Raw genomic sequence first — 20642 nt, 5'->3', positions numbered from 1 at the left:
AAAATAGCCTCAGTTTAATGTTTGCGTACAGACTCATGTCCAGCTACCAACTTGCCACCTGCCTGAAAGTGTTTATTTCAATTGGTTGAAAGCAAGAGTTGGGAAATGTAATTGTCTGATCTGTCCAATGAAAAGTTATTCAATGAGTTGTGTGAATCATGTGAGCATGTGAAAAAGTGGTTTATTAATGTGGTAGGGCTTGTGCTTAGTCTGTGATGGAGGAAAGATATTTTGCATATTACTGGAGGCAACTGTTCTTTCCATTATTACATCCTAAGATCCTGGTCTGAGTCCATAGATAGATAGATAGTTAGATAGATGATAGATAGATAGATATAGATATAGATATAGTTATAGTTATAGATATAGATATAGATATAGATATAGATATAGATATAGATAGATGATAGACGTGTGTAAAACATAATTTACCATTTCAACTAAAACGTTTTCAAGGCAACATCCATAAATAGATACAATTGATGGATTTAAAATACAATTTCTGTTGTCTTAGTTTCTTGTTCTAGTTAAAAAGCTAAATCATTTGTGGTATATATTGTTGTTGTTGTTGTTATTGTTGTTACTATTCATTTTATTTTGATACCACTTTATATTTTTAAGAAAAAAATCTCAAAGTAATTTACAACTTACATTAAAACATCAAATAAAACAATTCAGAATAAAACACCACAGAAGGAAGTAAGATATAAAGTATACATTCAAAGCAACATAGTATTTTAGCTTCCTGTTAATTACCTTAAAAATTTCAAAATACAACATTACAAAGGGGGTCAACAACAGAATGCACATTTAACGCAGCAAAGTTAACAAAAAAATCTTCAACATTTCAGAAGAGAACATTACTAAGGGAACTCAATATAAACTGTACATTTAAAACAGCATACTTAATAAGAAATTAAAAACTACTGTAAGCATTGTTCAACTATTCTACTTAAAATCAGTTCATAGATAAAGAATCTTCAAAAAAATTGCATGGATTGGAAGACATGTAAGTTGTACATACAAATCAGAGACAATTGTATTTCTTGTGGAAATTTCATAGAGATTTAAATGTTTGTATTTAAAACTAAATGCTTTTTTTTTTACATTATTACAATGTAATAACCTGTTACAGTGACCTGTTACAATTATAAATAAAGCACATATATTATTTGTATATACCTATGCAGGATACATATCTTAAAACCTCATTTGTTATCCATTGCAGTTCTTCCTTGTTTATTTTCTGTGAGCCTTTGAAGTTGTTAGTACATCAGAATTTTCAGAAGTGTAGCAATGAAGAGAAGAGATTGACAGGCTGTCAGTCATTCCACTGAAGTTCATTTGACTCAAATCCCAATTGTCCCAATTCAGCAAATTAAAGCTTTCAGAAGTTAAGTCTTGTAAACCTGTTGACACTTAATTATACCTAACCTACACTGAACAATGCTTTGAATGCTTCCTTCTTAGATCAAAAATCCCCAAAAGGCAAAAACAAACACAGGATGTTTAGAGAATAGACACAATAGATTCATTAAGAATTAGAGGGTAATTGGATTCTATCAGCTGAATTTGCTGTTTAATTTTTTTCCCATCTCTCCCAGCAGTTAAAGAATTTTTCTCTTTCGAAAACCTGGGATTTACCTCTTGATTTTATATCTTTGCAGGGCCATTTAAAATAGAACCTGTCAGCCTTTTATCTTTTGTTTACCTTTCTCCCCCTTCATCCACTGAGCTGGTCATGGTGCCTCTTTTCATTTTCTCCACTTCTCTTTCATTCCTTTCTTGGTGTTACCTCTCTCCATCTTTTCTGACAGTTTTTGTTCTGAATTGCTTTTCCTACAGTTCCTCAATATTCTTCCCTCTCTCCTATCCAGAACACTCCACTTCTAATCTGTCCCACTTGTCTTTTTCCTACTCAACGCCTGAAAAAGTATCAAATATATATATTTTTAATTTTAAAAAGTGTCACTTTCCCAAAGTGGCAAATGTTGGGAGATGTTACTGCCTAGTTGTGTGGATTATTGCCACACTTTAGAAAATGCATTTTATCTTTATGCGATTGTTCAGAGGCTATAGTGTTGCAAGAGGACCTAGAAGATCAGTCCCAGCAAAAAATAATAATAATTCATAGGCTGTCATAAGCAAGCCAGTAGTAATTCATTCCAGTGATTGAAAAGGGAATCATTATGACTACCTTGTTTCAGATTGTAAGCCCATATAATTTAAGGATTCTGATTGTACTTCAGAGTTTGAATAGTAATAGTAATAGTGAATAATTGGATTCTGAATGCCTTGGTACTTGGACGTTTTGGCTCCCAAACACCATGAACCCGGAAGTCAGTGTTCCAATTTGCGAACGTTCTTTGGAACCCGAACATCTGACAGGGCTTCTGCAGCTTCCAAAGTCGTGCTTTGGTTTTTGAACATTTTGGAAGTAACAGACTTCCAGAACACATTCCGTTCGACTTCCAAGGTAAAATTGTAATAATAATAATCCTATTATCCCTAGGTAGTCATATATTTTTTAATCCTCTTAGCTAGATGTGACAGTTGGTTAGTGGAGTAGAGAAGAGAATGGCAACTAACGGAACATGTCACACTCAGATCCTGACTCCCCCTGGAGACCCCATCACACCCCAAAATCTGCTCCATCCAGTTTTGGGTCTTGGAAGAGCTGCTGGTTCCAAGTGAAGGGAAGCAGCTTTGGCTCTAACCCGATATTTTGCTTATGTTCCAGATTCTCTTAACCCCTTTGTAGGTATACTATTATTCCTTTTCACCAGGCAGCTAAAAACTGTGAAACAGATGGGAGCAGCTCTGCTCTTGTTAACTCTTGCCTTTCCTTCAGCTTACCCAGAGTTTTTATAAATCATATTGCATTATTGTCCTTTCTGTTTCCCTGCCGTTATTTTGCTTTGATGCCGTGAAGAACTATTCTGCTTGCAAACATGTATGTAAAAATAATGAGTAACCAAACTCCATACATGTATGTGTGTACATGCATGCACATATATATGTAGGTGTGCACACAGGTAAAGTTATTCAAGATATGTTAATTGGTTCTACTCAGACTGGTGCACATTAATTTTATTGCTGCTGCAAATGCCTGCCTCAAATAAAATCTTGGTTCAGCACAGTGTTGATGGCATATATCTCTATAATTTGCCATTAGCAATGGATTTTCTGTGCTTCCCTTTATGCATTGCTCCTGATTTTCATATTTAGAATAAATTTGGTAAGACAGTTTTAATGTTAATACAGTGGTACCTCGGGTTAAGTACTTAATTCGTTCTGGAGGTCCGTTCTTAACCTGAAACTGTTCTTAACCTGAAGCACCACTTTAGCTAATGGGGCCTCCTGCTGCTGCCACGCCGCCGGAGTCCGATTTCTGTTCTTATCCTGAAGCAAAGTTCTTAACCCGAGGTACTATTTCTGGGTTAGCGGAGTCTGTAACCTGAAGTGTATGCAACCTGAAGCATATGTAACCCGAGGTACCACTGTAAGGATAAATTCAGAGAGTTGTAAAAACAACTTATATATGAAAAATGTTTGCCATTCAATTAATCTTTTTTCAACCATTATTTTACTGCAGTGTAAACCTAACTCTGTGCTGCTGGCAGTATGCATTTTAAACTTCCAGCAAACTTGCATTGAACAGTAATATTTAATGCTTCCAGCTTCTCTGCATGCTCCCCCTAACACACACACACATTGGTGCCAGTGCTGTGTTCCACTGTTCTGTGCTATATTCTCAAAAGGCAATCTGTGTTCAAAAGACTCAGACTCATAGCCATCATGTGAGGCCACATAGACGCCCCCCCTTTTTTTTCTTATCTGAGGTTGTTGACCTCAGGAGAGGAGAAGAAGGTTATGAGGTCAAAGTCTTTTCCTCCTTGGAGCTCACTGCTTGCTGGGAGAGGGTTGGCTGGAAAATAGATGTTTTAGAACAGGGGTTAAGGGTCATGATTTTAATTCTGTTAGGGAACAGCTGTTTTGAATTTCTTTCCACTTCTATCTCCCCTCCCTCCCTCCCAAGTCCAGAGAGAGAGAGAGAAAGAGAGAAATTTGTTCAGAGGGAACCAGCAACACAAAAATATGTGGCTCCAATGTATTAGTTCTTTTTTTAAAAAGGACCATCTTTGCTATTGGCCTTCACTTCTTTAAGAGAGGTCACAGACAATTGTTTAAATATCTGAGAAACAGAGCTTAGGTTCAAATGAAAGTGCTATTTTGGAAGGTGTTTTATTTACTCATCAAGTGCCAAATGTTATGTAGCAACTGATGTTTTCCTGCCCAATGTTGAAGCAAATGGAATGCACTCATGTGGCAATTTTCAGGCAGATAAACCTACATATAAAGGTGTGGGGCTTAATTTGTGTGCGGAGGTTTCAAGGAAGGAAAGAGTTACTTTGTAGATTTTAAAAGTGTTCCTGCAGCACTCTGGATTTGCTAATTCCATGTTTTAAGAAGAGATTGGGTAGCCAGGAGAAAGAAGCTCACAATTCTCAAGTGAATGGAAAACAAGTAACAGATTTTTTTTTGGTCTGCAGTATTCTGAAACATTGGCCTCAGGCTGTGTTGGTGTGTGGCTCAACAGCAATCAGAGGTCATAATTTCATTGGTGGTTAGCATCAGGTTTAATTTTTCTAATATGTTACATTTACCAAAATGTCTGGTTTTAGTTATGCACATACATTGCCTGAAACAGCTTTGAGTAGATTGAAGTCTGAAGGTACCTGAAAGGCTATAAGAACATGTACAGAACTAAACATGGTAATTGTTTCAGCTACACTCCTTTTTAAATATGCAAATATTTTCCACCAGTTCCACTGAAGTATAACATCTAAAAATAGAGCATGCTTGTTACAATACAGCAACATAAAAAGTAAATTAATTTGTTGGTTTTGCAGGTTTGCTTGTTTTTAAAAAAATCCTCTGGCACAAATATTTTTTTGTATTGTAATTGTCAAATGAAAGTAAACATAGTGGCAACCTTCTTTCATTGTAGGAATGTGACCAAGTTCATATCGATGATGTTTCATCAGATGACAATGGCCAGGACTTAAGGTAAATCCATACTGATTTATATAAGAAGGCGACTAAAAATGAAATACTGAAATAAATAATAATAATTTTTGTACAGTTGTTCCTTTGGATCTTTTTGCAACTCAACTAAATTGCCCATGTAATGTTCAGTTGTTCTTGGTCTGGAATAGTCTGATTATTGTTATTTTTTTTAATTTCTTGCAACTAAATCAGCACCTATAACTTCGGAACAGATGGCTTCCCTGCAGCAGCTACCAGCGCTAATTTATGCTTAGCAACGGGTGTGCGTGGAGGAGTGGACTGGATGAGAAAACTGGCCTTTCGATACAGACGAGTAAAAGAAATCTACAACACCTACAAAAATAATGTTGGAGGCAAGTGCCCGTCATACTGCATGCTGCTTAATAGTCTCATTGCTTTCTGAATCTTTTTCAACATGGCTGTGTTTACTCAGCTACTTAGAGCTGCACACTTTATAGATCTGTAAGATGTGGTAAGTGATCTTAGCTGAAATGCAAACACTACAGTGCTTGCTCCTTTCCTCCCTGCAGGTCTTCTGGGTCCAGCAAAGAGAGAAGCATGGTTGCAGCTTAGAGCAGAAATTGAAGCTCTTACAGATTCTTGGTTAACACTTGCACTAAAAGCACTCACACTAATTCACTCTAGGTAAGTGGGTTCAAGCTGGGGCAGCAACACATAGTAACATGAAATATAAATTAGGGCATTTCCGCTAATGACACCATGTATCTTTACCACTAATATACATCCCCCCCCCCATAAAGCTTGTGCTTGTAATTAGCAGGAAGCTGATCTTTTAATCCCAATTGTAGGTCCCTGGAATATGAAAATTAAATTGGAATGATCTGGTGGGTTTCTATATTTGTATAGTGATGTTGCCCTAAAAGTGCATATTAAGAGTTTCACTTTTGCCTTTCAACAACATAGTATTTGTTCTGCAATAGGGATGTGATTGTAGTGCAGCAGAGGGATGGGGAACCTTTGGCTTTCTGGAAGTGTTTGGACTACAACTCCCATCACTCTTGACTATTGGCCAGGGGTAGGCAACCTAAGACCCATGGGCCGGATGCGGCCCAATGCGGACAGTCCAGGAATCGGCGTATTTTTACATGAATAGAATGTGTGTTTTTATTTAAAATGCATCTCTGGGTTATTTGTGGGGCATAGGAATTCGTTCATATTTTTTTTTCAAAATATAGTCCGTCCCACCACATGGTCTGAGGGATGGTGGACTGGCCCACGGCTGAGAAAGGTTGCTGACCCCTGCTATTGGCCGTGTAGGTTGAAGCTGATGAAAGACATAGTTCAGCAACATTTAGGCCAAAGTTTCCCCACTCGTGGCATAGCAGGAGTGTCTGCAGCAAGGGAGAGAGCAGGCAGGCAGATAGGGGTGAAAGGGGCAGTTTGTAATTTGGCTGCTAACTTGGGAACAATTACTGCTTGCCCCAGGCAAGAAGACAACAAAATTGCACCTCTGACTCTATATAAGTGTGATTTCACCAACCATTCCTTGGCATATCTTTGCCAGTGGAAATGCCCTGCAGGTAGAGGTGGTACATATGGTGGAGGAGGGTCTGGATTTCTGCTGGCATAGAACGGCTTCCACTGAATCCTTTAGCCAGCAGATTTTCAGTCTAGGATTGTGCCCTTAGTCTTGTTAATATAGCAGCACCTGTCTATGCTGCTCTGCCAGTGCAGCGTCCCAGCGCTGACATGCTTCATCAGAAGAGCAACAGCTTCAACAACAACAGGTGTACTATATAAATGCTGTTCCTCTGCCTGTGGACGTTTTCTAACTATGGTTCAGTCTGTCTCTCCTACCTTTCCCTTTCCCGGTTTTAAACGAGGCTAGTAATATGCTTGTAAAATGGCAGTCTTTGTTTGGTTTATGAAAGATACTTTCCCTTTCTTCTAGGACAAATTGTGTGAATATTCTAGTGACGACTACTCAGCTTATTCCAGCTCTTGCAAAAGTCTTGCTATATGGCTTAGGTGTAGTATTTCCAATAGAAAATATTTACAGTGCAACTAAAATAGGTGAGTTATTTTTACGAACAAAGCCTATTTGCTTGAAGCTATAATTTCAAATGAGATGGCACAATGATTGAGATAGAAGTGTCTCTTTACTAATACAGAAACACATGCTTTGTTTACACATGCAACAGACTTGTGCATCTTTCAGAATTTCCTGGGGCTCTGATTATTAAACTAAGTCTTAATAACAAGAAACATTGATTAAGTTAATTTTGAAAATCTCATTTAGTCTGCCCTATTAATCCATCTGCCACTCATATTGTGATGTGTTCTTCTAATCTATCTCTGCTCATAGTTCAATGCTTAAGGAGAACCTTATAAACAATTCCACATTCTACTTGTTTGTTTAACTGTACAGTACATTATTCCACTAAAATACTAAGTCAAAAGGAGACTCCGGAACTACTTCTCATGAGCTATTTTTATATATAGGCCAGTATCCAAAGAGCTACCTCAGTGGCGTAGCGTGGGGGGTGCAGGGGGGGCCGACCGCACCGGGCGCAACATCTGGGCTTAGGGCAAATCCATGGGTTAGGGGGCGCAAATCCACGGGTTAGGGGGCGCAAATTACTTGCCTTGCCCCGGGTGCTGACAACCCACGCTACGCCACTGAGCTACCTTAGGAGTGCCCAAGAACTTGTTTACACCACTGAGATTGTTGATTCCCCCCCCCCTTTGAAAGCTGATTTGCCATACCAGAAACTGCCCTGTGAATCCTCCTTTAAAAAATGGAACTTTCCCCTGTGGCTTTGGGAGCTACTATTAAAGGAACATAATTCTGAAATATCATGTAGTTCTTTTGATACTAATCATTGTGTATAGACAGAGATATCATCATTCTGGGCAATGTCCTTAAAATATTATTCATTTTTATAGTGTTTTTTTGTGTACAAAGTTCTTCACCGTTCTGATTTTAGGAATGCAGGAAGCCGCCTTATGCTGAGTCTATTGGTCTCTCTAAGAGCTCAGTATTGTCTACACTGACTGGCAGGCACTGGCAGGGGTTTCAGACAGGGGACATTATGAGCCCTTCTTGGAGGTGCCAGGGATTGAACCTGGAACCTTCTGCATGCAAAGCAGATGCTCTGCCACTGAACTTTCTCTACAACAATCCTGTGAAGAAAGTTAGGTTGACAGAGATGCACTTATATCCAGTCACTGCTCAGTCTCTACCTAGAAACATAAGCTTGGATCCAGAGTTCCTATGAATGAGTTCTGCTCACAGGATGCTCCTGCTGAAGGAAGGGGGTGAGGTGATTTATCACCAAGTTCTCCTTCCCCTGTAGTGTCATGTGTCTCCTGAAAAACTGTTTTGTAAGGTTGGGAGTTCCTCTAGATCAGCATGAGAGATGGCACAGAGGGTCCAGTGGGAATTGGCAAAAACTGCCTTCACATCCCTTCCTTCAGAGATAGCCTTCACTAGATCTCAGTCCTTTCTGTGAATAGAAGGAGCCTTTCTGTTTGATGAAGGAGCACTCTGGTTCCAACTAATTATCTTCAAAGCTATGTGTGCAATTACCCTTCCTTATTCCATTCATAGAGTCATAGAATTGAAGAGTTGGAAGGGACCATGAGAGTCATCTAGTTCAACACCCTGCAATGTAAGGATCTTTTTGCCCAAAGTGGGGCTCGAACCCATGACCCTCAGAATAAGATTCTCATGCTCTGCTGTTTCATTTCACTTCATTTTGCCCCTGGGTGCACCTATAGTAGCCATTTCATATTCACATACATACACAAGTTCTCTTCTCAAAACCATGAACTCTGGGTTTTTTTAATTCAATAATTCCGAATATTTACATGGGTGCACACCAGTAACTTTGATAGCGTATGCAGAAATAGTAGACTTGCCATGCCACTGAGTCCCTTCCCTGGAAGAAATTGTCAACGTGAGAAATAGGGACCAGCATTGGCTTAAAATACCAGAAAAGTAAGAAGCCAGGGAAAGGAAATAAGTTGAAGTGTAGGCTACATCAGAGCCTTGTGATATTTTCAGTGACCATTCATGCAAAAAAAAAAAAAAAAAAAGCTAATGCCAGGATAGGGTTATTGGTATACAGTAATATAAAATGTTTTTAGCTGCACTAGTTGGTTTCTTAAAGTAAAATGCAACATGGTTTCGGTTACACCACCTCTGGTGGTTTATGCTTTTTTGTTTTTAGGAAAAGAAAGCTGTTTTGAGCGCATAATTCAAAGATTTGGAAGAAAAGTAGTATATGTTGTTATAGGAGATGGTGTGGAAGAAGAACAAGGATCAAAGAAGGTAATAAGTCAAGATTTACATTTCTACAGCAATGTTCCTTTGAATTGCAGGTTCTAAGCATCTCATTAATACACAATCTTTGCTGCTGGAGGTAATCATGTAGAGACTGAGCAGTCATCTGTTGGGGTGGCTGTAGCTCTGGATTTCATGCTCATGGATTTTATTAGTTTTCCTGTGTTATACAGAACTGTGGTTTTTAGGTTGATATGCCCCCATGTCACCCCAAATTTCATTCATACCAATGGGCATGATGTGACACAACAGCTGATGTTATAGACATTTTGCCACCCTTTTTTAGCATGTGAGCTTCAGTTCACCCATGGAAACTGGGTAAGAACTGTATTCTGGAATACCGCCCTAAATTTCATCACATGAGCAGTGGTGCTGTGATCCCCATGAAAATCATGGGGAAATTACTGTACAAAACTCTCATGATTTTCTGGGTTAGCAGGATTGCAATCTGTTTTTTTCCTGGAAGCAATTAACATGGAAATGAGTGCTTAGATTCCTCTGGATTTTCAGTAGTGCCTTTTACATTGTGTGAAAGATCAAATAAATCCTGAAGATTAACAGATAAGAAAATTTCAGGGAAAGGAGGGGAGTGTTATCTGAACACCATGTGCATTTGGGCCATATAAATGACTTACATTTATTAAGCCTTCTTGCCTAAATGAATTACATTTTTAAACTAATATCTAAAAGTAAGAGAAATATCTACATTTTGATTCATTTTTATATCCTGTATCAGGAGTGGGGAAGCTTTGGTTTTCCAAATGTTGGTAGACTCTGACTCACACCAGTGCAAGCCAGCACGGCCAATTGTTAGGGACAATGGAAGTTGTAGTTCAGTAGCATCCAGAGGTCCCCCACTCTTATTTTTTATGAATAGTACTGGATTCCATGTGCTGGTGATTAAAAAGTCCTTTGCCAAAATAACTGTGCACTTATATCAGTGCCTAATCTAAATAAGCAGTTTCTGGAAGTTTCCTTCACAAAACCTTTACATTTGTGGAATGGACAGATAGTACAAAACATCCTCCGGAGGCATTCCTTTCATGTGTTCTTTGTTGCCGGAAGGAATTTCCAGTTTAGGACAGAAGGAAGCATCTAGATTTTCTCCTGGCAAAGCAACAGTGAATTCAATGGGATTATATTAACAAGGAATTTTGTAACTATATGTATTTGTGCCTAAGAAAAACATCTTCCTGTGTCTACATCCATTCAGATTCTTATCTCACCTCAAAAATACTACTTTTCAAGCTCCCCATGGCTATATTTATATGCCTTTAACTTAAAGGTCTCAATTGTGGCTTTGCCCCAAGCCCAGAATAATAAAGGACACCCTGTGGTTCTGTTAGTCCCATATCTGCCAGCAGGGAGATTTTCCTCCAATTTTTCCTGTTCTTTTGGGGAGAGAACAAACTGTGCTGGCTCTCTGCCCACCACAGCAAATGCACTTTCTCTGTTTTGTTGACCTAAGCTGGCACAGAGTTGCAGGGAGAGGCAAGCTGGAGCCAGTGCTGCACCCTTTTTAACACATCTATGGCACACCACTGCAGTTATATAACCAAAGAACTTCATGCTTCCTTTCTAACGTAGACCGAGCTTTCAGTCTGAATAGTTAAATAGCTGAAACTAAAATAAAAAAGAGAAATTGACTTTTGAAGTGAGCTGCTTTTCCATACGATGCAAACTAATTTCACACAGTCCCAGTTGTTCCTTGGTTCAAGTGGTCAAACCAGTTTCCCATCCCAACCACCAGCTGTCAGTCAAGTAAACGAAGCAGCTATCTCCCAAAAGCCAGCTCCTCCTCCACTGGCTATGTCTAGTTCCTTCGCTGGCTATGTCTCATCATCCATTGCCTAATGCCAGCTCAGATTTGATGCTGAAAACACTCAGTGCACCTTTAGGTATTCCTTCGTGAGGGAGTAAGTGAACTGGAAAAGTGGTGATGGTATGACACACAGTTATTCTCAAGCATTCAAAATTGTCAGTATATAAGACTGACAAATGCCATTGTACATTTTTTAAAAAAAAATATTTAGAGAGTTTAATGTGTAACACCAGAAAACACATTTTCCCTGTGTGAGTTGCTGCATGGCCAACCAATCAAATACTCTATTCCAGATCTGTTTCTGATGACAGTGGCTTGTCTGTGCAGTTTATTAAGATGGTGTCAGAAAACAGTTTACCATCTCAAAACTTACAGATATTACAGACAAAAGGGGAACAACTGGCACTAGGGATAATAGCAGCATTGATGGACTGGAAACTGATGTGGTTCTACAGAAACAAGCTAAAAGGCAGAAAACTACAAGAAGGAAGCTGCTAGAGGGAATGACTTGTGGTTTCAATTGTCTCTGTACTAATGCACAGAGCATGGGAAACAAGCAATACAAATTTGAGGTAATACAGGGTAGTAAATAATAGTCATTACTAATATGTGTTACTGAAACAGGGTGGGATAAGGCTCATGACTGGAATGTAGAAATTGAGAGGTATAACCTGTTCGTAGGAATAGAACAAATGGGAAGGGTGGAGGAGGAGCATTATATGTAAAGGATGTGTACATCTATCGGGGGAATGCGGTGGGTGTAGTGTGTCTTGATTTCAGTAAGGCTTTTGACAAAGTATTTTTGCAAGGAAGCTGGTAAAATATGGGCTGGACCAAGCAACTTTTAGGTGGGCAAAACTATAAAATCAGTTGCTTGAGGAACTGATGTTTTTTTTCATATATTACCATGTATAACAAAAATTATTATACATGTTGTAGTGTGTTGAAAAAACTAGATGTACATAACAGAGAGCCCGGTTTTTTTTTGCAATCTTAAACCAAACCTGTCAGAAAAAGAGAATGTGCATCCTTTCAAATGCACCATTTTTAAGGCATCCCTTTTGATTGATTAAAAGAAATATGTTTCACTCAGGATGCAACACACTCTTATATTTCACTTGTAGTGAATAAGTCATGGCATTGTCACCTTTCCATAAGCTGTTATTTCCTGCAGAGTCATTTTATAAGACAATTAAAATATTCAGACTAAGCAGTAATAAAAAATGGGGAAAACGTATCTGGACTAGTTCATAGAACAGCTGATGCAGGTGGGATTATGAGGAGTTCGGGATACGATGCATAGAGTTCACTGTCTTTGTATTTGCCTCCTAGGAGAGGGATTGTTGTGCTAGGAAATCCCTACACATAAATGCTATTAAAATTACATATAGAACCTAGCAGTAGATGTTTACTGGAATATTTGGTCATTAACCTAAACCATTCCCAAATTGCAGTCTTCAGCTTCTTCATTTGCAAACAGATTCAAATACATTTGGGCTCAGGTTCTTTTTATGAGTTTGCAGTAATATAAAATTAGTAATTGCCACAGGGGGGATATGGGACAACTTGGAGCATGTTTACTTTTCAAATAGCAAAGTGTGCAAGAAGTATTGAGCTTTGTTCTATGTAGAACGGTAAGAAAAGAGGATCACTGTGTAAACTACTAACAATCAGTGAATCAGTAAGTTTATGCCACGTTCTGTGGCTGTTGTTACATTGTTGTCTGTTCGTTCGCTCCGAGTTTTTGCTTAGGACTTGAAACAGAGATGTGTTGGGGCACAGCTGATACCACTTTTGTGCTTTTTCCACACTAGAATATGTTGATTTTACATTTGTTTACTGAAAGCAACACTGTAATGAATTCAGCTAATGTTCCTACACAAGGTACCAACATGCGCTGGTTTGAAATCAACACAGAATGTGCTTTCTACAAGAGAGGTTGCATTAACAAAGTGGCAGATGAGAGACAGGGGTAAAGCACCCAAACTCAAATGCACCCCACTGCTGCTTCTCTGCTGAAAAATCACCCCTTCTTGATATCACAGTTTTGTTACATGTGTTTCTGTGCAATGTGTAGCTAGACCATAAGGCAGCTTCTAAATCAGCTAGACAAAAATCATAGCTGTGGATTGACATGATAGCTAAATGGATGCTGTCCAAGCATGCTGTGTCTCTCAATGCCAGGTAGGTGGGACAGAAGATACTGCAACAGCTGTTACCCTCATGCCCTGATTTCAAACTTCCCAGAGGCATCTGGCTAGCTGCAGTTGTTGACTAGATGTACCCAGCAAAGCCTTGTTTTGTCCTTAGACTCTTAAACAGGAGCCAGCCTTGGAGTACTGACAAATATGGCTGGAGAATGAAGTGGATTAACTTGGGCAATTTCCCCCCTTCTGCTGTCACTCAGGGCTTATGCTGGGCTGCTTCATCTTTCCCTTTCTGACCACAACCTAGGTTCCTAAGTGGAGTAGCTTGAGCCCAAGCCCTGGGTGAGCCAAAGGACAGCAAAAAGGCGTTGGGAGGAGGAAAACACAGCCCTAACCAGTCCATTCCTTTCTTTGCCAGAAATCTCCATATTTCTCTTAGACAGACTCCGACTTCCTACTATTAATACAAGAGCTGCAGGAATGGAATACAAGAGCTGCAGGATTGCCTCTTTCTCTGGTCTTGCTCACAAGCCAAACCATGCCTTAGCATGAACATGCAATAAGATTAAGCCTGCTTCACCCCTCCCCAATTGCTTTGCTGCTAAACCCTGCTGAGCCATGCCATAACCTTGCTTAGTGTGTCATCCAAACACAGGCTTGCGATTTAACTCTAACTACATGCTGTAATAAAGATTCATTCTTGGTTTACAGATTGTGGCTAGTCTGGAGAAAGCTAACCCATAAACTTAGGTGTGGATGACACCCTAAGCCAAGCCAGGGTTTTGCTTGGTGCAACACAGCAGCAAAATGACCACGGAGAAGCAAAGTTGCCACAGCTTTCTCTCCAGGAGCACACGCGTTTGCACTTAAGTCATGGTTTGCCGCAATGTGGCATGCAAGCCAGGCTCTCATATTATAGCAGCTTAAGATTTAAAAAAAGGATTCAGCTATTTGTTGCATACTCTAAAATGAACTGTGCACATCTAAAATAATAGAATCCAAAACATACTTCACTTCCTTTACATTTTAAATGTCAAATATTTTCCCATGGGATAGCTTGAATGTTTTCTCTCTGAAAGGTTATGGCTATCTTTTCTTATTATTTGTATAAAATATTTCACTGACATCAAAAGTCCTGCTTTTATAGCTTTAGGGTAGTATGGTTTCCTAATCACATTTTCACCCCTTGTGAATGATATTTGTGTATTTCCCTTCCCCCACCCCAGTTGTTCATATCTTTGGTTTATTCAGGTGTCTTGCAAACACACTTGTAAGTCCAGATTCAAATTTTCCTTTTATTTAACTAGTAGAATGAAACGTAAACATTCATCTTTAAGATATTTCATTTGGGAAATTTGTTACAATGTCAACATGAACAATGCTAGTATAATACGAATCACTGGGAGAAGGTTAGCCAGAAAATGATTTGGGCAACACAGTGATACATTTTGATTCTTTGCTTTAATAACCTGTTTAATTCACCTGCCAGAAAGTTTTAAACAAGCATGTTTTGGCAGCAAACAATAGATTATTAAATGTGTTGTCACCAAATGCTGCATCATTTTGGGATATGTGTCTTGTGGACAAAGAAAAGATTTTCTCTATCTCCGTAGGTTTCCAGTTTAAGAAACTAGCTTTCTTTCTTTCCTTCTAAGAAAAAGCAGTTCAGATTTGCTTCTTTAATGAGGCTGTTCAGCTATGTATTTTAGTACAGATTTTAAAGGATTGCTGTGCTGAAGAAATATCAATTATGAAACAGGAAGAATTATATATTTAGGAAACCTCTGAAGTCATAACCACACTTAACAGGGATAAGCACTATTGAATTTCATAGGACTTACTTCCAAGTAGACATGGTTAGGAATGCAGCCTTTAACCTGGGTTTCAAGGACAGCTTATGGATTTTCATATGAACAGTGGGGTCTTTCCAGTCCACCTTTCTACTGCATACCTATCTTAACCTCTGAAAATCTGTTCTTGGTGGTTAGGAGAACCCTCTGAAATGGAATTCAAGCATAATGCAAAGGAGTGCAATTTGAAATGAAAACTGGCATTGTGCTACTAATGCACCACACCCATGAATCGCAGCACTTCATGCTTTTGCAGTGCTGTTTGGATTCCTGCTATTACTTTTTTATGTTGGGTAGCCAACATGGGAGCCACCAGAAGTTGCTGGGGTCCAAATCCCAACATCTCCAGCCAGCAAAGCCAATGGTCAGGGATGATGGGAGTTGGAGTCTGAAAACATCTGGACGGCGCTATGTTGGCTATTAATATGTTGTGTTTTGTGAAGCTACCCTTCTGTAGGTCTTTAAACACCATATCATATGTAGGTGCACCAAAACAAACTAGGTTGTGTGTCTCTGTTGACAAAAACCTCTTTAATCCAGTGTAGAATTTCTGAGTGGAACAGGGAGGGAAAGAAGGAAGGTGACTTTTGCATATTCATTCCCTCCTCCCATGTAGCCCCATCATGGTCCCCATCGGTTCCCTTGGAGGACCTTATGGGCAATTTGGCAGGTGATGCAAATGACTGCAGTGAGAGGGTGAATCAGTGAAAATAATAATAATAATAATAATAATAATTTATTATTTGTACCCCGCCCATCTGGCTGGGTTTCCCCAGCCACTCTGGGCGGCTTCCAACAAGGATGAAAAATACACTAAAATGTCACATATTAAAAACTTCCCTGAACAGGGCTGCCTTCAGATGTCTTCTGAATGTCAGGTAGTTGTTTATCGCTTTGACATCTGATGGGAGGGCATTCCACAGGGTGGGCGCCACTACCGAGAAGGCCCTCTGTCTGGTTCCCTGTAACTTGACCTCTCGCAGTGAGGGAACCGCCAGAAGGCCCTCGGAGCTGGACCTCAGTGTCCGGGCAGAACGATGGGGGAGGAGACGCTCCTTCAGATATACTGGACCGAGGCCATTTAGGGCTTTAAAGGTCAGCACCAACACTTTGAATTGTGCTCGGAAACGTACTGGGAGCCAATGTAGGTCTTTCAAGACCGGTGTTATATGGTCTCGGCGGCCGCTCCCAGTCACCAGTCTAGCTGCCGCATTCTGGATTAGTTGTTGTTTCTGGGACACCTTCAAAGGTAGCCCCACGTAGAGCGCATTGCAGTAGTCCAAGCGGGAGATAACCAGAGCATGTACCACTCTGGCGAGACAGTCTGCAGGCAGATAGGGTCTCAGCCTACGTACCAGATGGAGCTGGTAAACAGCTGCCCTGGATACAGATTTGACCTGTGCCTCCATGGACAGCTGTGAGTCCAAAATGACTCCCAGGCTGCGCACCTGGTCCTTCAGGGGCACAGTTACCCCATTCAGGACCAGGGAATCCTCCACACCTGCCCGCCTCCTGTCCCCCCAAAACAGTACTTCTGTCTTGTCAGGATTCAACCTCAATCTGTTAGCCGCCATCCATCCTCCAACCGCTTCCAGACACTCACACAGGACCTTCACTGCCTTCACTATAACTTCCTCCTCATTCTACTGAATTAAAAAATCTTCCATTCGTGGAGGGACACCATTGGATACAACCCAGTAAACTTAGTTTCCTTTGCCAAGTAACCATCAACAGCCCTGATTTAATCTACCCAATGTTTGTTGCATTCTTTCAGAGAAAAAACTAGCATGTCTGACCACAAAGCCACTGCCAGCTATCAAATTAGTCTCAGAGAACATTAGTATGGAGCAAGAATACATAATGCAGCTTAGTATGTCTTTGAAACCGAGGAATATTTTATCACACTTCTTCCCAATATGATCTCATAAGTACATTTCTCACCACACTGTTAAGTCATCCCATTCTTTCCTTGGGTATTGGCAGAATGAGGCTATCTGTGTGGAGGTGCTGATGCTGCCGACTTTGGCCCTATGTCTTGTCTTGTACTACAGCTTTTACCTTCTGGCCACAGGGGGCACCTGGCTCCAGCTGTACACTGGTAGCTCAACAGCTAGAATTCTTAATAGAGAATTTGGGTCTGCATTTGTAGTAAACACTGTGTAGAAAAAAAGAAAGGGTAGCTAAGCACTGTGGTTTTTTGCATTCGCTTTATATGGTCTGTTTCAATATGTCCTGCCTCTATAAACATCCTAATGTTTTGCTTCTGAATCTTATGAAGTATTTTTAATGTTGAATCGATACATTTTTGCAGCCATTCTCGCATTTTCATCTGCCTGCTTTCCAATACGAAATGGGCCAAGCACAGCTATACTCGCAAAATAACATATAGCTTTGCGTCCTTACATTGTGTTTTTATTTTTCACAGCATGCCATGCCATTCTGGAGGATCACAAGTCACTCTGACCTTATGGCCCTTCATCATGCCTTGGAACTGGAGTACTTATAGTAGCACTTTGTAACCCCAGAACTTCCCTTGCGCCCATGGACAGTGTGCCTGCAACTTGTGTCATTGCTGGGCTACAGAAATTTGTGATTTCATCATGTTGATGTACAGCTGCAACTGGTCTCAACCTTTGCCCTAGCAGTAAATGGAGGAGCATGTCTCTCGTCTTCAGAAACAGCTGTTGATTCTAGTACTGTGAATCTAATGAAAACAAGCCATGATGAGAATGTTTAACAGTGTGTCCTTATCACATTCACCATACTGAAACGTTCATACCTGTGAAGAGACTGGGAAGTGCTTTGTGGTTTCTAGATTCTTCATTGTGGCGCACATACACCTTCTTAAATACAACAAACTTGATTGCACAACAAAAGACTGAGCTTTTTCTTTTCTTTTTAAGAATCCCATGCATACATTTCTTGAAAAGGTTTACTTTCCCCCACCCCCACCCCTCTCTTTCTCTCTCCCTCTTTTAGTTTCTCAGACCCAGGGTACTCTGTAAATCTTTACTTATTTATGAACAGACTCTGTTTTGGCACCATCACCTAAATGTGGAAATGTATGATAAATGAAAGGCTGTAATGAGTGTTTGCCTTCTGATAACAAATTGATTTTGAATTTTAGCACATTGCAAAGTAGTTTAAAGTATGTCTAATTTAAGCAAATAGGTACATCACTGAGACAATCGTGTACAGGAAGAATGTTTTGGTGTAAATTTGTAATGAATGGATGACGTTTTACATATTGTTTAGGCAAATACTATTGAAAGGTAGTAATGGCTTTTTGGTGAAATATGAGGCAGTGTATGCACAAACTATTGTGCTGTGCCTTATGAAAGTATTGTGTATAAATATGTAGATAATTGATATTTTTTTTTTAGATCAATTTGTCAAGACCAAAAGCATGGATGTCAAGTGTCAATAAGGAATCACTTTTTATTCTTTCTGTTCTTTCTTCTGGTTTTTTCATTGGCAAATCTATAATATCTAAACATACCTCCCCCACTTGCACCATGCCCATCATGGGCTTCTTGTTTACATTTTGTACTTGCCTATAAGTGCAAAATATATGGGCCTCACATCAGGTTAGAATGGTTTACGTGTTTAAATTGCCAGTTTTCTTGACAAAATACCTATGTTTGATGAAGGCTTGATCTGGCTCTGTTTCAGTGTGTTTTGCCAAAAGAAGCAGCAATTTAAATACACATGTGTAATTTCAACTGATGTCATTTTTTGCTCAGGTATTATACCTGAGTACAAATGGTATAGTCTTGAAGTGATCTCTTTTGTTTAATTGGCTTTACTGCTAAACACTGAATGTGGGAGAAGTAAATAATTTATCTGTTGATTCCCCACCCCCCAAAAAGGTAGAGGACTGGGTTTTTTAAAAGTATGTCATGTAACATATCTTGACTTATAGAAAAATCGGAACAAAGTGTTCATGCACTGAAAAATTAAAACTGAATGCAACCACTTTATTTTCAAGTGCAAAGGGAGAGGTCTTTCTGAGATCTAGTGAGTACATACTAAATTAACTATGGCTCATAAGAAACTTATTGCTGTCTCAGTCCCTTTCTTCTCAAAAAAGTAATAATTTTTTGCTTGAATATTTAAAATGCTTTAAACCTCACACAGATCTGTTGAAAAACGGGCAGAATGTAATGACAGTTCTAGTTTCGCAATGAGCAGCTGTCAAGCAAACTGATGTAACACTGTGATAACCTAGTAAAATATCAGGTGGATGGGGCAAAGCATGGCTGTGAGTGTTGGTTTGCATTAGCTGTTGAAACAGTTCATGCCCCCAGCCTCCCCTACCTTTATTGTGAGAGTACCCCCCCCAAAAAAAAAGTGGCTTACAGTAAGTATTGAAATTATTATGCAGCTCAAAAATAAGCAAACACTGATTTTGTAAAACCTTCAAACTTTGAGTGTGAGAATTTTGGCACACAATTCTTTTACCTTTAGGCCCACAATATGAAATTAGAAACTGGCAAATGTCTGGTGCATCCTTAATTTTAACCAGGAACCAGATTTTTCTATTGGTCCATTGCCGGCAATGGGCATAGTAAAAATAGTCATTGCCAATTTTGTTAAGACTGTTTGTAACTAGCTTCTATTACATTTGAACTGTTCCCATCTTCTGTAACATATGAAGATCATGAACAATCTAGTCACTTTCTTTAAATATTATCAATGTGATTCTCTTAACCATGGTTAACATCCTCTTCCCTCCCCAGAGAGAATTCCTCCCTCCTGCTGGTAACTGGGGTAAGGTAATACATTAGCATCAATGTCATTACGGTTAGGGGTAACCAGTTTCCTCAGTTGGGTTTACTGGGCTGCAATCCTACACTCTTACCAGGGAGTAAGCCCAACTGAACCCAGTGGGATTTATTTCTGAGTACATGCACAGGATTCTATTAAGGTGGTAATGTGAGATTTGCAGATCAGAGGGTTGGGAGAAGGGAGTACCTGATCCTGCAACCTGCCCCATATCTTGTAAATGTGGTTAAGGGAAGGCCTTTGATACAGCTGCATGTGGTTTATATGGCTCCCCCCCCCCCCTTGTTCTTTTTTTGCCTAAACCTTGGTACTTTTTTCCATTGGTGTCTTTGTTAGACTTCAGCAGCAGTTATTTTAGTCCTTTCTTAAAGTTCCTGTTGTTTTTTGCAACATAAACCAGCTTTTAAGCCAGCTACAAGCAAACATAGTAACTGTGAGGTAAACACCCTATTTTTGTGGAAGATGCATACTGCTGCTACACTTTATAATTATGTTATGGATTGTTTCAAATTGTTTGATTTTAAATATCCCCCCCCCAGCCTTCAATAACTTTATGTACCAAGAGCAATCCAATTCAGGGACTACTCACAGTCTGTAAAGTTTAGCACATATACACAAATCTTTTAATGACAGGGGCTGTAATTAGTTTTTTCCCCTTTTTT

At 39.5% G+C, this 20642-nt stretch overlaps 1 protein-coding gene across 11 annotated transcripts in view; it reads left to right on the top strand.

The window, feature by feature from the left end:
• EYA1 (EYA transcriptional coactivator and phosphatase 1) overlaps positions 1-20423 on the top strand; it is an 89271-nt gene extending 68848 nt beyond the window's left edge. For all 11 annotated transcript variants that reach the window (XM_079983096.1, XM_079983087.1, XM_079983089.1 and 8 more), the window contains 6 exons: positions 5012-5070; positions 5263-5423; positions 5601-5715; positions 6983-7104; positions 9264-9364; positions 17621-20423. In XM_079983096.1, the coding sequence (XP_079839222.1) occupies positions 5012-5070; positions 5263-5423; positions 5601-5715; positions 6983-7104; positions 9264-9364; positions 17621-17701 (639 nt within the window). In that variant the 3' untranslated portion in view covers positions 17702-20423. The remainder of the gene's footprint in view (positions 1-5011; positions 5071-5262; positions 5424-5600; positions 5716-6982; positions 7105-9263; positions 9365-17620) is intronic.
• The last annotated feature ends 219 nt before the right edge of the window (positions 20424-20642 follow it).

This window comes from Podarcis cretensis (assembly GCF_951804945.1).
Source record: "Podarcis cretensis genome assembly, chromosome: 7".
Lineage (NCBI taxonomy): Eukaryota > Metazoa > Chordata > Lepidosauria > Squamata > Lacertidae > Podarcis > Podarcis cretensis.
Note: the sequence above shows the minus strand (reverse complement) of the source record. Positions and strands in the feature narration are given on the sequence as shown.